This window comes from Aricia agestis, chromosome 9 (genome assembly GCF_905147365.1).
Source record: "Aricia agestis chromosome 9, ilAriAges1.1, whole genome shotgun sequence".
NCBI lineage: Eukaryota > Metazoa > Arthropoda > Insecta > Lepidoptera > Lycaenidae > Aricia > Aricia agestis.
In genome coordinates this window covers 15,031,563-15,051,490 of record NC_056414.1, presented here as the reverse complement: position 1 = coordinate 15,051,490, position 19,928 = coordinate 15,031,563, and the positions used below count along the sequence as shown (strand labels likewise).

Below are 19,928 nucleotides of genomic sequence, written 5' to 3'. Positions count from 1 at the left end.
TTTCGTTTTTCATTTTTCTTTTCGCTTGGGAACTTAAGTCGAAGTTATTATTAAATTTAAAATATTTCAGTTGTGATTTAGGGTATTGTTGGGTCCGCGAGGGTAGTTTTAGGGGTTCCGCGAACAAACGAGAACAGACATCTTGGAACCTTATCGTTGAACTCTTTTGTGCAAAAAGGAACTTGTAAACTGTGATCTGGGTGCACGGTAGTGCCCCTGCCAAGGCGAGCCAAGCGAAGCACAAAGGCACTACCTACCTTTTCTCGAAACGTGGGAGAGCCATGCTTCGGCACGAATGGGCTGGCTACGCCGGAGTATTGGCGACGGAAGTTGCATTCCATCAGGTGACCCGTTTGCTCGTTTGCCCCTTTATTTCATAAAAAAAAAACGTTTCGTCGTATTTTTGAACCTTCGTAACTTTGGTTTGGATTATTTCAGATAGTTCAAATTTTTAAGATATAATAGCATAAGTGTAATAATTAAATGCGCAAAGTTTGAATATCGTAGCTATTATACTTTAGATTTTATAGGTGTCCAAAAACCCACATTTTTGGCACTGACTCACCGATCATCAAAATTGATAGGGTACTTCCTGAAGTCTTAGTTGCTGAAATTTGGTACGTAACACAATATTAGTACAGAAACAACAAAAAAATTATCAAACCCCACCTAATCTATCCCATCTCCTAGATACAGAGGGTGGATGTTAGTATGAGATAACCCCGTTTCTTGTGCTAGATACAAAATTGAAAATAGTATAAAATACTTCTTGTGACAAATTAGAAATACGTGTTAGCCATGAGAGACCACAGACTCACAGAACACCGGCGTGAAACAGCGCTCTCACAGAAAATCGGCGTGAAATAGCGCTTGCGCTGTGTTTCGTCTAGTGAGTGAGTTATGCGGAGGCCTAACTGCACCCTATACCTTTTTCCCTACCCCTATGCTCTTCTGCTTATTCCCTTAGCCCATTCTCCAGGAATCTTAGGATCAGTATAGTTATAATATAGTAGGTATATTCTAAATAGTTCTCCTTATAGGTACATAAACAACATCGGTTATTTTACAGTAACTCTTCACATTAGTCAAAATGGGTGGCTTGGCCATTTTGTTATTCGTCATTCTATGGGCTTTGAACGTAATATATTTATTACTTCTCTGTTGTACTTAATAACTTTTACACTAACCGTAACAAATAGAAAATGGCCAGGCCATCGATTTTGACTAATGTGTAGAGTTTTTAGATTCTTCTCGTGCGGCCGACACATTAAATCAAGTATACTGTGTAAAATTAAGGTTTTTACATTTAGGGCTGAGTATATAAGGTTAGAAACTTGGCTCTACATGAGATCTCACTACTTTTTGCCACCATGAACTATATTATGTTCTCGTCTTGGCAACATTTTTACATGAAAATGGTTTTGGTGGGATATATTATGTGTAAATAACTTTATATTACTGTTTAATATGTGAATCTAGATAAGGTCAGTGTAATATTAAGTTGCATAAAGTTACTTAACAAGTTTATGTCTCTAATATTATGAGATTTTTTTTGGGTTATACAAAACGCAAAACTTTGTAACATCCGTAACAAAGGTTCGTCTGTCCTTATCGCGTGATTGGCTGAATGGAAAAAAATATGCGTGCTAAAGTTTATTTTTTCTTTTTCCCTTCAAATATTTTATGTGTTCTGATGAGGTTCTGATCAAACGTTTTTCCTAATTACGAGATGATAGATATTATAAAATAGATAGCGTAATATTTTTTGTATATTTTTTACGGAAACCTACCTTCTGATAATTTAAATTTACACTCCTCCGAAAGCAAAAAGAGAATTTTTCCAATCGAACATTAAATATTTGAGATAAAACGTGATTTTATATATTGTTGACTCGAGAAAAATAATATAAGTAATATTTTGGATCCGAAATCTGTACAAATATTTACTATGAAAAAAAAAATTGGGTTAATAATTTACTCACAATCAGTTATATTCGGATGTCAAAAATAAGGATCTTTCGGTCATTTTACTGCAAGTTTTGTAAAAATTGTAAAAGCTTTTAACCATGTTTTTTATACAAGAAACAAACCTGTGCATATATAAGCAGAAGTCTAATGACTAAGGCTGGCCTCACACAGCCCGAATGTCTCTCTGAATTCATAATCTAAATTTCGGCACCTTGCCTCACACATATCTTAAAAATTCAGATTGATCAGTAGTCTTGTGATTCGTCGCACATATACCTACACGTCTTTATGGAAGAAGAATTAATACTAATAGCATTGCTTTTGGCTCTATATAATAAAAAAAAGAAATGCAAACGCAAATACTGGGTTCATCCTTTATCGTCGTCGGTATCGTCAGTATCATTCTTACAGATCGTTCTGAGAAATTCATAATCTGAAAAAATCTGAATGTGTGTGGAGCATACTGATATTGTATGGTATTCCGGTCTTTCTGAATTAATAATATGAATTCAGAGTAACATTCCGGCTGTGTGAGGCCAGCCTTAGGTTGTATAATCGGTTAGGGCGCGATCAGACGTGCGCGTGTTCTGCGCGGGTTGTACTAAAGCGTAAGCGCTACAAAATGTATGCGATTTGACATAAGTCATCGCTTCGCTAGCGAATACTAATGTCAAATCCATACATTTTGTAGCGCTAGCGCTAGCGTTAGCGTTAGCGTTTTGCCACTTGTCTACGGGGGCAGATGACATACAGATGACATGAATATATTAATATTGCGGCAAACTTAAAAACTGTCAGCTAAATACACTACGACTCGATGATGATTTTATGCAAACCGGTTGTGTGGAAAATAATTATAAAAAAATAAAAATAAATTAATAGAAGTTGAATAAGTGCAGGAAAAGTGTATTGACGACCTCTGTGGCTCACTGGTGAGCACGTTGGGAGCTCAAGCTGGGGGTTGCGGGCTCGAATCCCGCCGACGGAACAAAAAGTTTTCAATGTTCCTGGGTCTGGATGTTTATTAAATATGTGTATGATATAATAAAAATCTTAAATATATGTATAGCATAAAAGTATTAAATATATTTCCGTTGTCTGGTACCTGTAACACAAGTCCTTTAGGTACTTAGCATGGGGCCAGACTGACGTCAGTCTGGCCCCGTGCTAAGTACCTAAAGGAACACCACGTGGTGTGAAGCGTCCATAGATATTATTATTATTATGTTATTATTTATTATTAATAAATAAATTATTACTCTGAAACATGAATTTCCACTAAGAAGTTACAATACATTCAATATCATATAAAACTTTATACTACGGAACCCAACTCGTCGTTGCCGACAGTCGCTTGGCCGGAGTTTTATTGAACATTAAACATACCGTAATTCCATGAAATATGTCGGCAAATATTGCGTTGATATTGATGTTTGATTAAATTTTTGGTGCGGGAATCTGTGATCGTGGCACGCGGACTATCAAGTATCAAACGATCTAACTACTGCTTTCATGTTTAATACTAAAGTTGTACAATAATGTTATCTATGGCTCAAACTGGAAGTCACAACATTTCATAAAGATGCTGAAAGCTGATAACTAATATGAATAAGCTGATCGCACATTTGTCATCAACGTACGCGCCGTACGCGTCGATCGCACCGCATATTACACGAAATGCGGCGCGTTCGGCGCGTGCGTGCTAATAAATGTGCGACCACTTTAAAGGCGAAACCGCTCATAGGCCACCGCTCTCTAAGGGTTGATTCAGACCGCAACGCGACGCGTAGATGCATTTCTAAATTTGTATGGATTTGACAGATTTCAATTGCGTCACACGTCTTGTGAATCTGTCAAATCCATACTAATTTAGAAATGCATCTACGCGTCACGTTGCAGTCTGAATTGACCCTAAAGCGGTATGTCTTATTTCTACGATACGACGCAATACTTCGTGTTCTAGAGAACTGACGTCTGTATAACGTCAACTGACATTACATAGAACTCTGTGGAACGTGAAGTGTCGCATCGGGTCGTGTCGCGTAGTTTGTCTCACCTTAAGAATATTGGTATTCTAATAATAAATATCTATCATCAGTCATTCAGTCATATTATCAACATAACATATCACAAAGTAGTAACAGTAAAAAAAATACGGCGACCTTAAAGTATTCAGCCATTTAACGTTTTGCGGCGAACATGAAAATAAGAACGATTTTTAATTGCGCTACCTAAAACATGAAAGTTATGGAACTGACAGTTACATAATAAGTACAAACGAGACGTAATATAGGTCGCAGGTTGTCGTAGGTTGTAATAATTTTGGAGGACGTCGATTTTTGTCTGACAGGTGGAGGGTCTTAAGTAGTTTATACACCGGATTTACGTGACCATCTTTCTGGTAACAACCTTAATGTATAACGTCCGTTTAGAGGTCCGCAAATCAAATTTTATTTAAGTACTTCACAAAAACACACACATTGAATTTATGGAATTTTTGCCTTCGTTATTGGCCTGCCTATTCCGATTTTGAATGGCAATAAGGGGACGGGGTAACTTCCGCCCCTACGTCGCACCTGTCTTACGGATTGTCGATCAGCTCACTCGTCCTGATGTAACGCCGCTAAAAACGTTTTCAGTTCAAAAATGTATAACCAGGCTGTCAGGAATCGAGTACGAGTTGTTAAGATTGTTGTTGACATGGGCGTACTTTATAATAATTGGTCACAAAGTATTTCCTACAGTGAGTACGCAGCTTAATTGAACGGTTGTAAATTAAGTTTTATGGCGGTCGCGACGCGAGCACAGGTGCGCCCAGCGCCATATTGAATGACTGAACTTACCTGATGAAATACTTACTGTAAACTGTCTTACACATGTGGGAAATGAGCAATGTACGAGGCGTAAAGTTTTTGAAGTTGGATATACAAGGTGTGATCAAACTAAGTGATAATTACTTCAGGGTGGGTATGAGTCCCCTATATTGAGTTCAATGTCAATGTAGCAGCGGGAAAGATAAACTTTTTTTTACTTTTGTAACTTGACGCTCGGGCGCTTGCCCATACAAATCACATCAAAAATTTGCTCTTTCAGCAGCAAACGGGTTACCTGATGGAAAGCAACTTCCGTCGTCCATGGACACTCGCAACATCAGAAGAGCTGCAGGTGCGTTGCCTCCTTTTAAGAGGGAATAGGGGAGGATAAGGAAGGGTAGAGAAGGGAATAGGGCAGAGGATTAGGCCTCCGGTAAACTCACTCACTCGGCGAGCGCAAGCGCTGTTTCACGTTGGTTTTCTGTGAGCCCGTGGTATTTCTCCGGTCGAGCCGGCCCATTCGTGCCGAAGCATGTTAAGTTTAGGTCCACTCTCTACTCTGTAGAGTGTAGAACTACAAATATGTTTAGCAGTGTCATTAACACTCTACAGCAGGGGTTCCCAAACTTATTTTGTCTACTGACCACTTTGAGAAAAAAAAAATGTTTAAGCACCCCCATTGTTTCAATTTAAAACACATCCAGATGAAATAAATCACCTCCAAACCTCTACACAACGCCCCCATTTTTTTCTGAGTCCCACACCGCCCCCCTTTAGACCTTCAGCGCCCATAAGGGGGCGTTATCGCCCACTTTGGGAAAGGCTGCTCTACAGGGTGTAACAAAACTCTTTAGGTTTTACGTGTCCTCTTAAAAAATGAAAAAAGCTAACTATAATAAATAGAGTTCGCTATGAAAGTAGCAGTGCTGAAAGAGAAATTTTTTAACTAATATGTTTCTATTTCATAATTATTCTTCTTTTTTAATAAGCATTTTTAGGCGTATTTAGACGTAGTGGGGGTTCGCTGTCTTTGGGCGTTTGAGCACTACACGGAATTTTGTCGTACCGCGTTCATAACTTTCACGTTTGCCATATCAAAACGTAAGAAATCGGGAAGACGGGGAATTCCGTGTAGTGCACAAACGATCTAAGGGCGTTTAGTGCACTACACGAATATTGCCTATGGAATATTGCCGTCCGGCGCGTTCATAACTTTCACGTTTGCCATATCTAAACGTAAGAAATCGGGACGCCGCGCGCCGCGCCACACCGCGCCGGATGGTAAAATTCCGTATAGTGCACAAACGCACTTTGTCTTTGTTATTACTTTTCCGACACCCCGTGAAGACAAGCAGAGCTTGCCGTTCCAAAAAATTCTTTAGTAAACGCAGGAAAATGCGAATTTTCCACACGTTAATCCTGAAATAATGTGAAAATTGATTGCCATCTTCCGCTGGCGCAACACGGAGAGCCTATTTAAATATTTGACGGCAAAACTATCGGCGCGGTGGGAAGCAGGAAATGGATTCTGTCTTGTTTGTATTGGAAAGTGGCAAGAGATGGCTGATTATTTTAACTCACGTACACGCAAAAGATACTTGTTTTTACCAGAATACAAATTAATGTATTTTTATTTGTAAGCGGCAAAAGTATATTGATACTTGAACGTTTTTTTAGTATCCTCTAGTAATTAAAATAATTATATTCTATAGATAGCTGATCCGGCAAACGTTTTTGTGCCATATTATAAGGTATAATACCATCAGGTGACCCGTTTGCTCGTATGCCCCCTTATTTCATAAAAAAAAAATATGCTTGCGCGTCTAAGTCATGTCTAAGTCACGCCGATTTAAATACTTCGATAGGCACGATTCAGAACAACACTAGCGGCCAGGCCGCGGCGGCCATCGAAAGTATGGTGTGGCCGCTTGACAGCGTGTGGCCAGATGCGCGTGGTCTGTGGCGGTTTCATACTAAGGTATCTATCTCGATGGCCGCCGTGACCTGGCCGCCGTGACCTGGCCGCCGCGACCTGGCCGCTAGCGCGTGCCCGGGCTAAAGGTCACAACACACTCATATCGACTAGAAATTAGAAAAGAGATCGTACCGTATCGCCTCCGTATACCGTACCGTATGGCGATGTCATTATGATTTCGATTAGTACAGATGCATCTCTTTCCGAGTATGTGTGCTATGGTCTTTTCGGTATAATTATTACAGAACAGTAGTGACGTCACAATTGTTTGCAGGTAACGCCGAGCACGCCGCGCCGGCGCCGGCGGCCGGTGCTAATGTAACCACGACAACTCGGGCCAAAACAGACATGGCCTCATTCAAAGGTAAGCTAATTAGAAAGTTATTATAATCGTTACAGAGCTTAATATTGTGTAATTTTATTTTTTATCGCAAATAGCAAAGTAGACCGTACATTTTCCACTATAATTGTGCAAAGGTGTGCCTAAACTTTAAATGCAACATTAATTATTATTGAAATTATTATTCATGCTCATGAATTGATATTTTGGCAAGATTTCCCAAATTTATTTGTGAAAAAAGTTATAACAAAAGTAAGTTATCGTATGTTATTGGTTCCTGGGACGAACTTTAATACATTTGTGCTCGATCTCCTTTTTTACAACTGAAAAATTAAAACCCAATTTTTCGTCAGCGCAATACACAGCTGGCAGCGTCTAGATTAATACAGAATACCCTCAAATGGGATTAAGTGGAAACTCATATTTGAATAAGATCTGAAAGTGCTTTGTATTCACAGGCATTAGGTTGGGGAACCGCGGATTTGTATCGAAAAGCATTTCTATTTTGCGGCGTATGTACTTATATTAAAATCTAATTGTACTTCTGCATTGTATGTAGGTATGTGTATATTTAAGTTCTACCTACTTCTACTACTAAGTATATCCTGCAAAATATTTATTTATTTATTTATTTATTTAATATTGGAAAACCAACAGCTTACAATTTTACTTAAATAGTTAAATTATAGATAAAACAAGAAGCCAATGACAGGTTTTCACCATTAACAAAGATAATCTAGCAAACAAACATGATTTTTTAACACAACAAACAAAATTTTGTGTAACTATAATTATGTACTAAGGTTACAAAGTACAATGATGTTTAAGAGTGTATATAAGTAATTACAAAGTACAATGAAGTTTTATAAATCTTAACACTAAACAGAGCCTTTTTATGAAGAAATATGTATGGAGAGAAAGCTTGTTGCTTGCTTGTTGTGCATTTAGAGATGGGTACAAAATGTTAAATCTCATGTCACGTACTTGATCAAAAATTTACAAGACAGAGAGAGTAGCAACGCAGCGTAGTATTGCCATGTTTGTGAAAAAGTCGGCCAAGTGCGAGAAGGAGAGCCATGCTTCGGCACGAATGGGCCGGCTCGACCGGAGAAATACCACGTTCTCACAGAAAATCGGCGTGAAACAGCGCTTGCGCTGTGTTTCGCCGAGTGAGTGAGTTTACCGGAGGCCCTATCCCTATTCACTTCCCTACCCTCCCCTATTCCCTTCCATTCCCATCCCCACCCTCCCCTATTACCCTATTCCCTCTTAAAAGGCCGACAACGCACCTGCAGCTCTTCTGATGCTGCGAGTGTCAATGGGCGACGGAAGTTGCTTTCCATCAGGTGACCCGTTTGCTCGTTTGCCCCCTTATTTCATAAAAAAAGGGACCCGCACACTAAGGATTCCGTACAATTATAGAGCAAAAATAGGCAGTAACAAGTGTGCAATTTAATTATTATTTTTTAATTTTTAACAAAAAATTAAAACCGACTTCCAAGGTAAAAACAAAAGTAATATTCTTAAACATAATCTAAAAAGAATCAAATAATTCTTATTCCTTATTATAGTGCCGCCTTCAGACTTCGCCTAAACCTGAACTATTTCTGTACTCAATCTTCGTACTTTTGAAGTCGCTACCAGCCCAGAAAAGTTCTGAGATCCTTGACATAGAACTTACGCTAAGGTAAGCTGGTACCGACTTCAAAAGCATGAAGATTGAGTACAGAAATAGTTGAGGTTTAGGCGAAGTCTGAAGACGGCACTATAATAAGGAATAAGAATTATTTGATTCTTTTTAGATTATGTTTAAGAATATTACTTTTGTTTTTACCTTGGAAGTCGGTTTTAATTTTTTGTTAAAAAATAATAATTTTACCCTTTTTAGTTACCTATGAGACCACAAGGCTATATTACTTACTTGTTGTCTTAGAGTTGTACATATTATTACTAGCGGTCGCCCGCGGCTCCGCCCACGTGGATGTCGGTTACGGCTGCAAAAAGCCTGCCCTGAAAGAGTCGGTCAGCAAACTGATTCTCAGGTCAATTCACAGACTGCAACACTGACATCGACGACGCGGACGCAGTCATTATATCCGAAGGGATGCATATAGTGCACACTGCACAGATTGTCTTCCTCCCGCACGCGCACCCCCGCTTGGTGACGCCCACTATCGTTATATTTTCATTTGGCCATAATTTCAAAACTAAATGTCCAATTTTAATCATTCAAAGACCAAATGTTATCTACATAAACCGTACTTAGTGATGAAATAATTTATTTTCATAAGGATTAATTGCATAAATAAAATAAACGCGTTTAAATGTTGTCCAAAAAAAATTCAAGATTTTTAAATAACAAAATTGTTATTGTGCCTTACTCGACATAGATAAGTATAGCGTGTCGCGGACTTTTTTGTAGATATTTATAAGATCTACAATTACTTAGAATATTTTATGGTTCTATCTTATATAGTTTCGGCAGCGTACGCAAAATAAGTAACTTTTTTGGTTGATTTTACACCTGGCGTCCGAAAAACCCAAATATCTTACGAAACCCAATTTTTTTCAAAATAAAATTTAGCCTATGTTCAGCAGAAATAATGTAGAATTCATTGGCTTTTGCTTGGAGTAGTATAAATAAAGTCAAAAACCTCGAAATTGTATCTATAAGGATTCAAAAGTTCTGTTGGGTACCTTCGGAATCTGGGTACATCCTGGTGCAAAATCTTACTTTTTGGTAGTATATGCCTGAAACACTTAAAAAAAAAATTGAAATCACTATATGTTTCTATACAAATTTCAAGGAGTCCCCTCGATTCCTCATGGAACCCATCATCAGATCACCATTTTTAAGAACATGGTACCAACCTCGGATTCAACCCTAAACAACAACAAAATAATCATGAAGATCGGTCTACGAACGGCGAAGTTATGGTTAAACATACAAAAAAAATATATATATAAACAGACGAACGTATAACATTTTTTTTAAATTGCTCTACTACAATAAAAAAAAGTTTTTTTTTTTAAATAGCTCTACTACAATCATATAATTGCAGTACTACATAATATCAAAAGATGACAATGATAATAACAGTGATGATGAAGGATAATGATCAGAATTATATTCTGACAAAGATATAAAGTTCATAGAAAGCCTTCAGTGCGGGGATGTCCTATCATAATCTCAGTAAGGACTTTCATAGTCTAATGTCTAAACTTACTGTATCTGTTTCAACTAAGTCTCGGTTTGTGTGAAATTACTAACAAATTATGACCGCTAATGTTTTACGGTCGCACTTAGAGATATTTAATCATTGCTTTACTCCAATTGAATGAAGATTATAACACAATCTCTTTACGTTTACTGTTAAACTCTTTATTAAATGAACGTTATTTAATCATTGAATATCTTTGAATGCGACCGTTAGCAATCTAGTTAAGGGCCTGTATTCCCAGAAGCGGACGATTTTCAAGATTTAAAAGTGACAGTAGACACAAAAATATAGTAATTTTGATTCTGAAAAAATAAATGTGTTAGTTAAGGATCTAACACAGTGGAATTTATATTCCATTACACAGTATCATGAACTTCACTCGATAGAAAAAAATCCCAAAGTTACCTCTTCTTTTAACGAAATTTCCATACTAAGTCCAAATTATTTGGGATTTTGAGAAATTTTTTGCACTGAAGTAAAGACAAAGAATATAATATCTAGGGCGTTTCGTTTTTTGACTCGATTTAATTGATGTATAAAAAAACGACGATCAAAAAATTATAATATATATGACTGAAAGCGTACCAGCCGAACCTTACCGAGTACAATTTTCGCCTATTTATTTTCATTGCTGTCGGCGTGTTATGAAATGACTAGGCCGGTTGTAAAACTAATCGACTTTTGGAAATGACGTTGTTATTTCATACGCCGTCGTATGGTGAACTGCACAGACGCGACGTCCTGTTTTTATTGTCTAGACCAGCCATTTTCAAAGTGCTCCTCCGTGGAGCCCTGGGGCTCTGCAAAGACACATAAATTGTTATGAGAAATGTCATCAGACGTGCAGCATGGGTCCCTCAATAATGTCACTTGTTAAAAAGGTTCCGGCGCCGAAAAAAGTTTGAGAACCGCTGGGTTAGACTCTAAAGTCTAACTCTAGAGAATATGAGTAAAAGGCTGCAACATAATAATAGCGACTTTTGTTCTTGTTACTTTGTTTTCAAAAGTTATGTTTACTTATTACTTTTCTTGTAGTCACGGCGGTAAACTTTTCAGGTAGAGCTTTTATTTAAGTAATAAGTCTACAGACTTTTACTCACGGTTTTTTTTAGGTATTGTGTTATTAAAATTATATAGACAGTTCAGAGCTTGAAAGCTTCAACACTGATTAAAATATAGAGTGCAAAAGTCTGTGCACAATACACGTGATCACTCTCAGGTCCTTTACGTTTAAAAACTTTAACGTATCTGTCCTCATACATCTCATAACGTATCTATCTATCCCACTTATAAATGGATTTCTAGCTAAAACGACCGATGCGAGATCAGGCGGAGAGAAGAATAATCTTTTTCTCACTTCCGAATTTTTCAAATCGGGAACGTCCGAACACGTGACCTCCGCGAGAGCCAAGTCCTAATAAAAAACGGAAGCGTCAAGTTAGCAAATAACTATAAAGATCTGATAAAGATAATCATTTTGCTCTACACCAAATCTAAACGTGGGAGAGCCATGCTTCGGCACGAATGGGCCGGCTCGACCGGATTAATACCACGTTCTCACAGAAAACCGGCGTGAAACAGCGCTTGCGCTGTGTTTCGCCGAGTGAGTGAGTTTACCGGAGGCCCAATCCCCTAAACCCTACCCTATTCCCTTCCCTACCCTCAACTATTCCCTTCCCTTCCCTACCCTCCCCTATTACCCTATTCCCTCTTAAAAGGCCGGCAACGCACTTGCAGCTCTTCTGATGCTGCGAGTGTCCATGGGCGACGGAAGTTGCTTTCCACCAGGTGACCCGTTTGCTCGTTTGCCCCCTTATTTCATAAAAAAAAAAAACACCACTACAAAACAGCGGTGGCATAATTCTCTAGACCAATGTCAGTAGAAAATGAAATCTATAGCCTAGTTCACAAAGTAGTATTTTATTTTAATTTTTGTCTGTCGGGATCGCTTGCGGCATGGATCGGAAAGCATAACAGAGTAAAATAATATTTTACCTTTCTATGGTTCTTATTTTTTAACTTAAATATCCTGACAGGTAAACGGTACTCTAGTGCGTATCACTGGGTGTCGCTAGTGTCACTAGTGTCAGGACAAGCTCACTAAACAACGTCTGGTGTCAGCTCTGTCTGTCACCGGGTGATAAGGAGCTTACGCCGGCCTCTGCCCCTCTTTAATTACCTCCGAGTGACAGCTCGATTATCAGAACTCTTAATTCACTCAACTGCGAAGACCTTATCAAACTCTTCGATCTTTTAATAAATGTCTGTAAATGCCGCTTCAGAAATATTCGCTTGTCATGAAATAAAACGATTGCATTTTTAAGGAGTGAGCACACTGAGACGGGCCGCAGCGAGCCGGGGCTCATCGCAAAAATCCGCCTCCATACAATTTGTATGGAAGCGGAAATCCGCTGCGCCCCGACACAGTGTGCGATACGCGCATCCGCTTCCATACAAATTGTATGGAATTTGTATGGAAGCGGATGCGCGTATCGCACCGCCCCGGCACGGCCCGTCTCAGTGTGCTCACTCCTATATGTATAGTGCTTGTTTCGACACGCGGAAACCGCGCGTTTCCCGTGCAGAAACCGAGCGGTTAAGTGTGAACGGTGTAATAAAACGCCATTGATGTAGTTAAATAAGCTGCGAGCGGTTTAACCGCGCGGTTCCCGCTGTGTCTGAACAAGCACTTAAAACTCCTTTGCGCATAAATTCTGTTATCGTTAGTTAGGGAACCCTACATTTTTCCGGGAAAGTATATAGGGACTCGAAGTATCTGCATACATATTAAGTTTCATAAAAATCGGCCAACTGCGAGTCGAACTCGCGCAGGAAGGGTACCGATACAGAGCAAAAATGGGCTAAAAATTGTGTTTTTTGTATGGGATTTAAATTTTTATTTTATTTTAATATTATTATTAAATATTAAAGTACACATATAAAAAGAATGTGTGAAAAATTCCCTACCTCTTGCGATTGTTGATATACTTAGAGCGAAAAAGGCCGAAAAAATCACGTTTGTTGTAAAATTAATATTAATATTAATTTTATTTTTTTTATATATTTTTATAAGTATATAAAAAAAATTTTAATAACTAAATATTTTTTATATATATTTAGTTATGTTATTTTTAGTATTTGTTGTTACAGCGGCAAAAAATATACACAATCTGTGAAAATTTCAGAAGTCTAGCTCTAGCGGTTCTTGAGATACAGCCTGGAGACAGACAGACAGACGGACAGACAACGTAGTCTCAGTAATAGGTCCCGTTTTTACCCTTTGGGTACGGAACCCTAAAAATCGGTTCAGCGGTTTAAATATGAAGAGGTAACAGACAGACAGACACACTTTCACATATCTTATAATACTTACCTAATATTGTAATGATTATACGGCATACCGAGTATGAAGTAGGTATGGATGTGGTCTAGTTATCGTTCTTAGTATCTTATATTAAACATATAAAATAACGAGCAATTCTTATATATAATATGTATATATATTATATAATTGGAATCTCGGAATCGGCTCCAACGATTTTCATGAAATTTAGCATATAGGGGGTTTCGGGGGCGATAAATCGATCTAGCTAGGAATCATTTTTAGAAAATATATTTTTATTAGTGTTTTATCGATAATCGATAAGCTGAAAAATATGACTCTTCCTGACATCTATTGGCGAATAATAATACTATTTTGTGAGCAACTAATTATTGCTTTAACGACACAACAATAGCTAAAGCTATTCCAGCAGATGGCGTTGTTAAGTAACACGAACTCAATGAGTGTTTGCTTTACCGAGCAAAGCTCGGTCATCCAGGTACTATTACTTACATGAGAAAAACGTTTGGAAAATTTCATGTTTCTAGTTCAAAAGGTTTTTCCCGCGCGCTGATCAAAGATGATACAATTAATTACAATATTACCTATTCATTAAAAACATTATGGTTAATAAAAATATATTATGAAATAATCACACCGCTCTGCGAAATCTCGCATTCGGAAATGATCACTGCCGCTCGCACCATTTAATTTCTGAAACGCCAATATTTTATTTTAATTAAAATCACTGAGCCGGAGCTGCGAAGCCTAAACAATCATTTCCTCAACAAATAATTAATGAGTCATTAATCAAAGGACTATGATTTTAAGTTTAAATAATATATTTTATTAAAAGGGTGACTGTCCTCCGATTCGAAGATAACTGCGACAGAAGACAATTATTGTAACAAGCCAACCGTTTTCGCGGCCCGATCTAATCTCTCTTAATAGATTAAATCACCCTTCGATCTTTCGGCTTTTCTTTACTTTCTGAATTATATCAAAACTGATTACTTTTCGACTGAAGTGTCTCTGTATTTGTTTTTGGTACAAACAAAGTGTTATTGTACAAAAAGGGGGAGATAAAAATTTACTGATAATGAAGTAAGTAATTAGGTAATGAGAAATCGCTTATAAGAATAAAAAAGGTGTCAAGAGACACCCGAATGGAACAAAGTTATTTCTTATGTTCAAAAAATCTGTATACTATATACACTCAAAAAATTATTAAAAAACGCACAGGAATACTGACTATCAACGCCCCGTGCCCCTAACATGTAGGTACTAATAAAAATGTCTAGGTCAAATATCGTTCTGTCTAGCCTCCTTTAGCAATGCCGAACGCGCCATAAGGAACTTCGTTCCAATTATTATAGTGCAGCTCTAGGCTTCTATTTGACGTGTCGAAAATATAAAGCAACGTTGCTATATTGTCAAGTGTCAAGTGAGAAACAGTAGTTAACTACTGTTACTCACTTGACACTTGTGTGCATTGGCGGTACGTATACTTATATTTATATAAGTTATTTATATGGCCATTTTCTAAATTTCAACAGCCATTGTAATTTTGCAGATTCGATAAGAGCGTACACGAAAACGCTAATAAGCTGATATTTTTTACACTCAAAATCGACAAAGAACTTTATAGAAATCCTTGTTATAATAATAAATGGTTGTGTCTTGTCAGTTTAGACTATAACAATATAATATATATTATGTTGTTATAATATGCACTATGTTACAGAGCGAGCTGTTTGAGTTGCAAACAAACAAAAGTGATTAGTACGGAAGTGTCGGTTAGCTCCGACTTTCCGCAGTCAGTTTAACACACTATTTATGTGTGCTCGCTCTTGGTGCAATCCCTTTGAAATGCTTACACGTGCTTAAACTTTTTTATTATAGACGCGATCACGATAAAAGTGTTCGGACTTAGGTACTCACTACATAATATAAATGCTACAGGCTGTTTTTGTTAATCGCTAAAGATCGGAGTCTCTTGGTTTACGACAGAAATTATTTTTTGCTATATGTGGTATTTATTGGGTTACACTTTGTTAATTTGCTAATAGTAAATCATAATCACTAATAATAATAATAATAATAGCTCCCACACCGGTTTCGGTGACGGTGGCCGGTTTCTTTGAAACCAGGCCAGCTACGCAGGAGTAATTTTATAGTGCCCAAGTGTGTGCGCAGTACACAAGAGCACTCTCTATTCCTTTACTCTCATAACCCAGTGGGACGGAAGACCGACACGACCGGTGAGAGATCAGGCACAGGACCGACTTTTTACATGCCCATCCGACGCATGGATCATCTTACTTGTCAGACAATCAGGTGATCAGCCTGCATTGTCCTAACCAAACTTGGAAATAACATGTTTCCAACGCGGGAATCGAACCCACGACCTCCGAGTCAAGAGCCGCGCTCTATACCACTAGACCACGGAGGCGTTAATATAATCACTAGTGAATAAACAAATCGTGTAATAAATTTTTAGACGCCGGTCATTAGAAGTTGATTTAATGCGGTTAGGCCTTACATGGTTACGTTGATTTATTGGTAGATGTTTGTTAAATAATGTAGACTATATAATGCACATTGAAGCAAATTTTAGAATCATTTAAAATATATCTAGCCCATATCAAATTTAGGCCCTGCTCCGCCTTAATAACAATTATTGTCATTAAAATTAATCCTATTTAACCCTTACCTTATACACCTAAAATAGGTATAATTTGCTTTAGTAATTTTTCCGCTCCGAGCGACGTGCCCCTTTCCTGACAGTCACCTGATAGTTTAAGCACTTTCCTTATCTTTAGCGCACTCGCATCAAGGCCGTCTCAGCACTAACGTCTAACGAATATTAAACGTTATAGCCCAGCCCTTAGTGCCTTATCACACTGGCGATTAGCGAGCGATTTGAAAGCGTCGCGGCAGCGCAGCGTCGTCGCGGCATGGAGTGGACGCCATCTTGTACACTCGTCTTACCAGATTATTATTATATATAGTTGACTCGTCTAGGGAGTGACGTCAGAATCCATTTTGCTGCTGAGTGTCCAAAACGCCGAAGGCAAGCTGCGTGCACGCCGCGCAATCGCGGCGTCATCGCGGCGTATGCGCTGCGCAGTCGCGTCGCTTTCAAATCGCTCGCTAATCGCCAATGTGATAAGGCCCTTAGTCTTCAAAGCCATCTCTCTCCCAAGTCGCGCCATTGTCAGCTAAATTTAATACCGAGCAAAAGTTTAATTAAGAGTAAAATCATTAAACACACACTCGAGTTCGATATTTAATTACGGAGTTAGACGCCTCAGACGCCCCTTATCTCTCGTACTGACTCGATAAATACATTCGTTTTCAATTTATCCTACTAATTATTATTTTTTCCCGGTCTATCTTGTCTATGGTCCTGACGCAAACGTAATTGCTATTCAGAGAATAGTTAATATATATAATCTTTATATATATTGTATGTTTCTTATTACATACTTTCTTTTGCTCAGTTTTCCCTGAGATCGTATAGAATTCTATTCAATAGCATTTGTTAGGAATTCTCTATGTAGCAGATAGGACTTGTAAGCAGTAAGATATTGTTGTATAAATCTTATGTGTTAGCACGGGCCACGGAAAAACACATTTTGTAGCCTTATACGATAACAAAAATATATTCACCATTTTCTAAATCAAACATTTATTAGAATGGTTTACATACATCTAGTTTGAGTTATGCGCGAATGAAAGAAAATGCGCATAACTTTTGGACGAGGTCGTAGTTGTACCGACCGCTCCGTATTCTAGGTGTAAAAGTTTTTGCATCTACGTTAAATGATAATGTAAATAATATGTTTGGTATTTTTACCGAATGGCCGGCAACGCATCTGCAGCACGTGTCTACGGGCAATGGTATTTGCTTTCCATCAGGTGACCCGTTTGCTCGTTTGTCTCCTTATTTTATAAAAAAACATAAAAGGTTTGTTCCGATCAATGCGGCAAGCGATCGCGACCGACAAAAATGAAAATGAATGAGCCACTTTCGGACCTAGGATATAGGTTTCATTTTCTACGGACATTTGACCCATGCCGATGCTTTGTAGTGGTATAGAGCAAAATGAAACCTTATAGCCTTGGCCCTAGACGTCATAAAGTGGCATTTTATTTACATTTTTGCGTGGCGTGCGGCAAAGATCAGAACTTAAAATTGTTGGTCGAATAGCCATGTAACATATAGTGCGACAAGCACGGAAAAGTCAGTCCGGAAATTAAAAGTTCCGACACATTTACAGTTACCACTACACTGAGCAGAGTCTGCAGTAGACAGATAGTTTATCTGGCGTTGCAGTGCGGATGTCTATTGCTTGCAATTGCCTTTAAAATCCTTACTACGCTAACTCATGTAACTCAATTATATTTTGCTAGACGTTCCGCGCGGCTTTGCCTGCGTAAATTAGATATTTCACAGACAAATTAGTCCATAAAAAATAGCCTATGATCCCTCACGTGGTCTATTCTTCCTGTGTTGCAAATAACATAAAAATTTCTCCAGTAGTTCGTGAGATAAGCCCTTTCAAATAATTCATCCCGTTTTTTCCACACTTTCTAAAATTTCTACGCTCTTATTAATCTTAGCGTGATAAATATAGTCTATATCCTTCCTCAACAAATGGGCTATCTAACACTGAAAAAAATTTTCAAATCGGACCAGTACTTCCTGAGATTAGCGCGTTCAAACAAACAAACAAACTCTTCCGCTTTAAAATATTAGTATAGATTCCTGTTAGGCTGGCCGCAGTGTAGAATTTCGTTTTTCTCAAGAACCTTTAATTTTTCTCTCAAATTAATACAATTTTTCGTCTTTCAGCAAATTAATTTCTTAATTTTCACAAACTCTCGCAGCTGATTCGTCATTATAGTTTATGGCCCTGGGTTAAGGCTTGAGCCTACTCAGCCTTTTATAATTCGGCTTAAGAATATTATGAAAATCATTTTATAATTTACTTGTTAATATTCACTACGAAATCCCCCGTTGTTTTTCTTCCATATTTGAATCGACTCAGAGTTGTTATCAAGTTTGGAAAAAAAATATTAAATATACCTACATAATAATATTCATGTTTCAGAAGTATTATTATGTTTATGGAGATAACATAATATTATTGTCTAATCTACTAATGTCTAATAAACAATATCTACATTCTACAAACTGGTTTGAAGTCGATATATAAAGTGTTTGAAATAAATTTTCATCGATTATCAACATTTTTGTATCGAAATTAATGTTTAACATCAATTTACAACTATAGATCATTTTGGAAACTTGGTGTTTAGAATTTCCAGTATAACACCTCCATAGTCCAGTGATAAAGAGGATAATATAAGACTTGGAGGTCTTAGGTTCGAATCCCGCGTTTGGAAAACATATCCTAGTTTGGTTAGGACAATGCAGGGTGATCACCTGATTGTCTGACAAGTGTGATGATCCATGCGTCAGATGTGTCGTTTGTTCGTCCCACTGGGTTATGAGAGAAAAGGAAAAGATTGTGCTGCTGTATGCATCTCACGACTCACATACGGTACTTAAAATCTCTCCTGCGTAACTTGGCTTTATTAAAAAAACTTGAGAACGAAGCTATAAAAAAAAAAAAACATAAAAAAGAGAGAGAGAGAAACACCCGCTACGGCTTACAACTATAGCATTTTTGCTGTAGTTGTAACGGTTGTAATATATACCTACACTTTGGTTTCATGTCGTTACAACTTTTCGATTTAGCCCCCTTTCTTGAGGAACTTCTTTCCAAAACAGGCATACCGAAACCGGCGTGGCGATATTATTCAGAATTTTGTTCGTCGAAAAACTTTATGCTCGGTAAAATGTAGCCCATAACGAAGTTAAACTATTGGCCTAGGAAATTGTAGATCAGTGCACAATAGCAGTATTGTAGGAGCTATCACGACATTCCATTCGAACTAATGCCGTAATTCAATAGAAAATGGCGGTGCCTAGCTAGAACTCAAACCTAGTAATTGGAAGTTGTACAATGAATTTATTATTCTCTTATACGTCTCAATTTTCTAGTTTATCCTTTAATGGATTGGCTATATTAAAGGTACAAAATACGTAACGGAATTTCAGTTTTTATGGACAAGGTACATGGTAATTAACTGTATTGTAGTAACTTTTTTTTCCAATATGAATGGAGATTTTTGTTTTATTGTGAACGTTTCACCAGAGATACTTCATTCGGTCTTCACTCAGGTTCACATTGCAACATGATGAGACGACGCAATGCCA

The 19,928-nt window shown here is 37.8% G+C and overlaps 1 protein-coding gene across 1 annotated transcript in view; it reads left to right on the top strand.

Annotated features, from left to right (window-relative positions):
- Positions 1–19,928, top strand: part of LOC121730288 (atrial natriuretic peptide-converting enzyme) — a 109,939-nt gene that overhangs the window by 8,998 nt on the left and 81,013 nt on the right. Inside the window, exon 2 of the mRNA XM_042119267.1 lies at positions 7,031–7,120. Coding sequence (XP_041975201.1) covers positions 7,105–7,120 — 16 coding nt within the window. The 5' untranslated portion in view covers positions 7,031–7,104. The remainder of the gene's footprint in view (positions 1–7,030; positions 7,121–19,928) is intronic.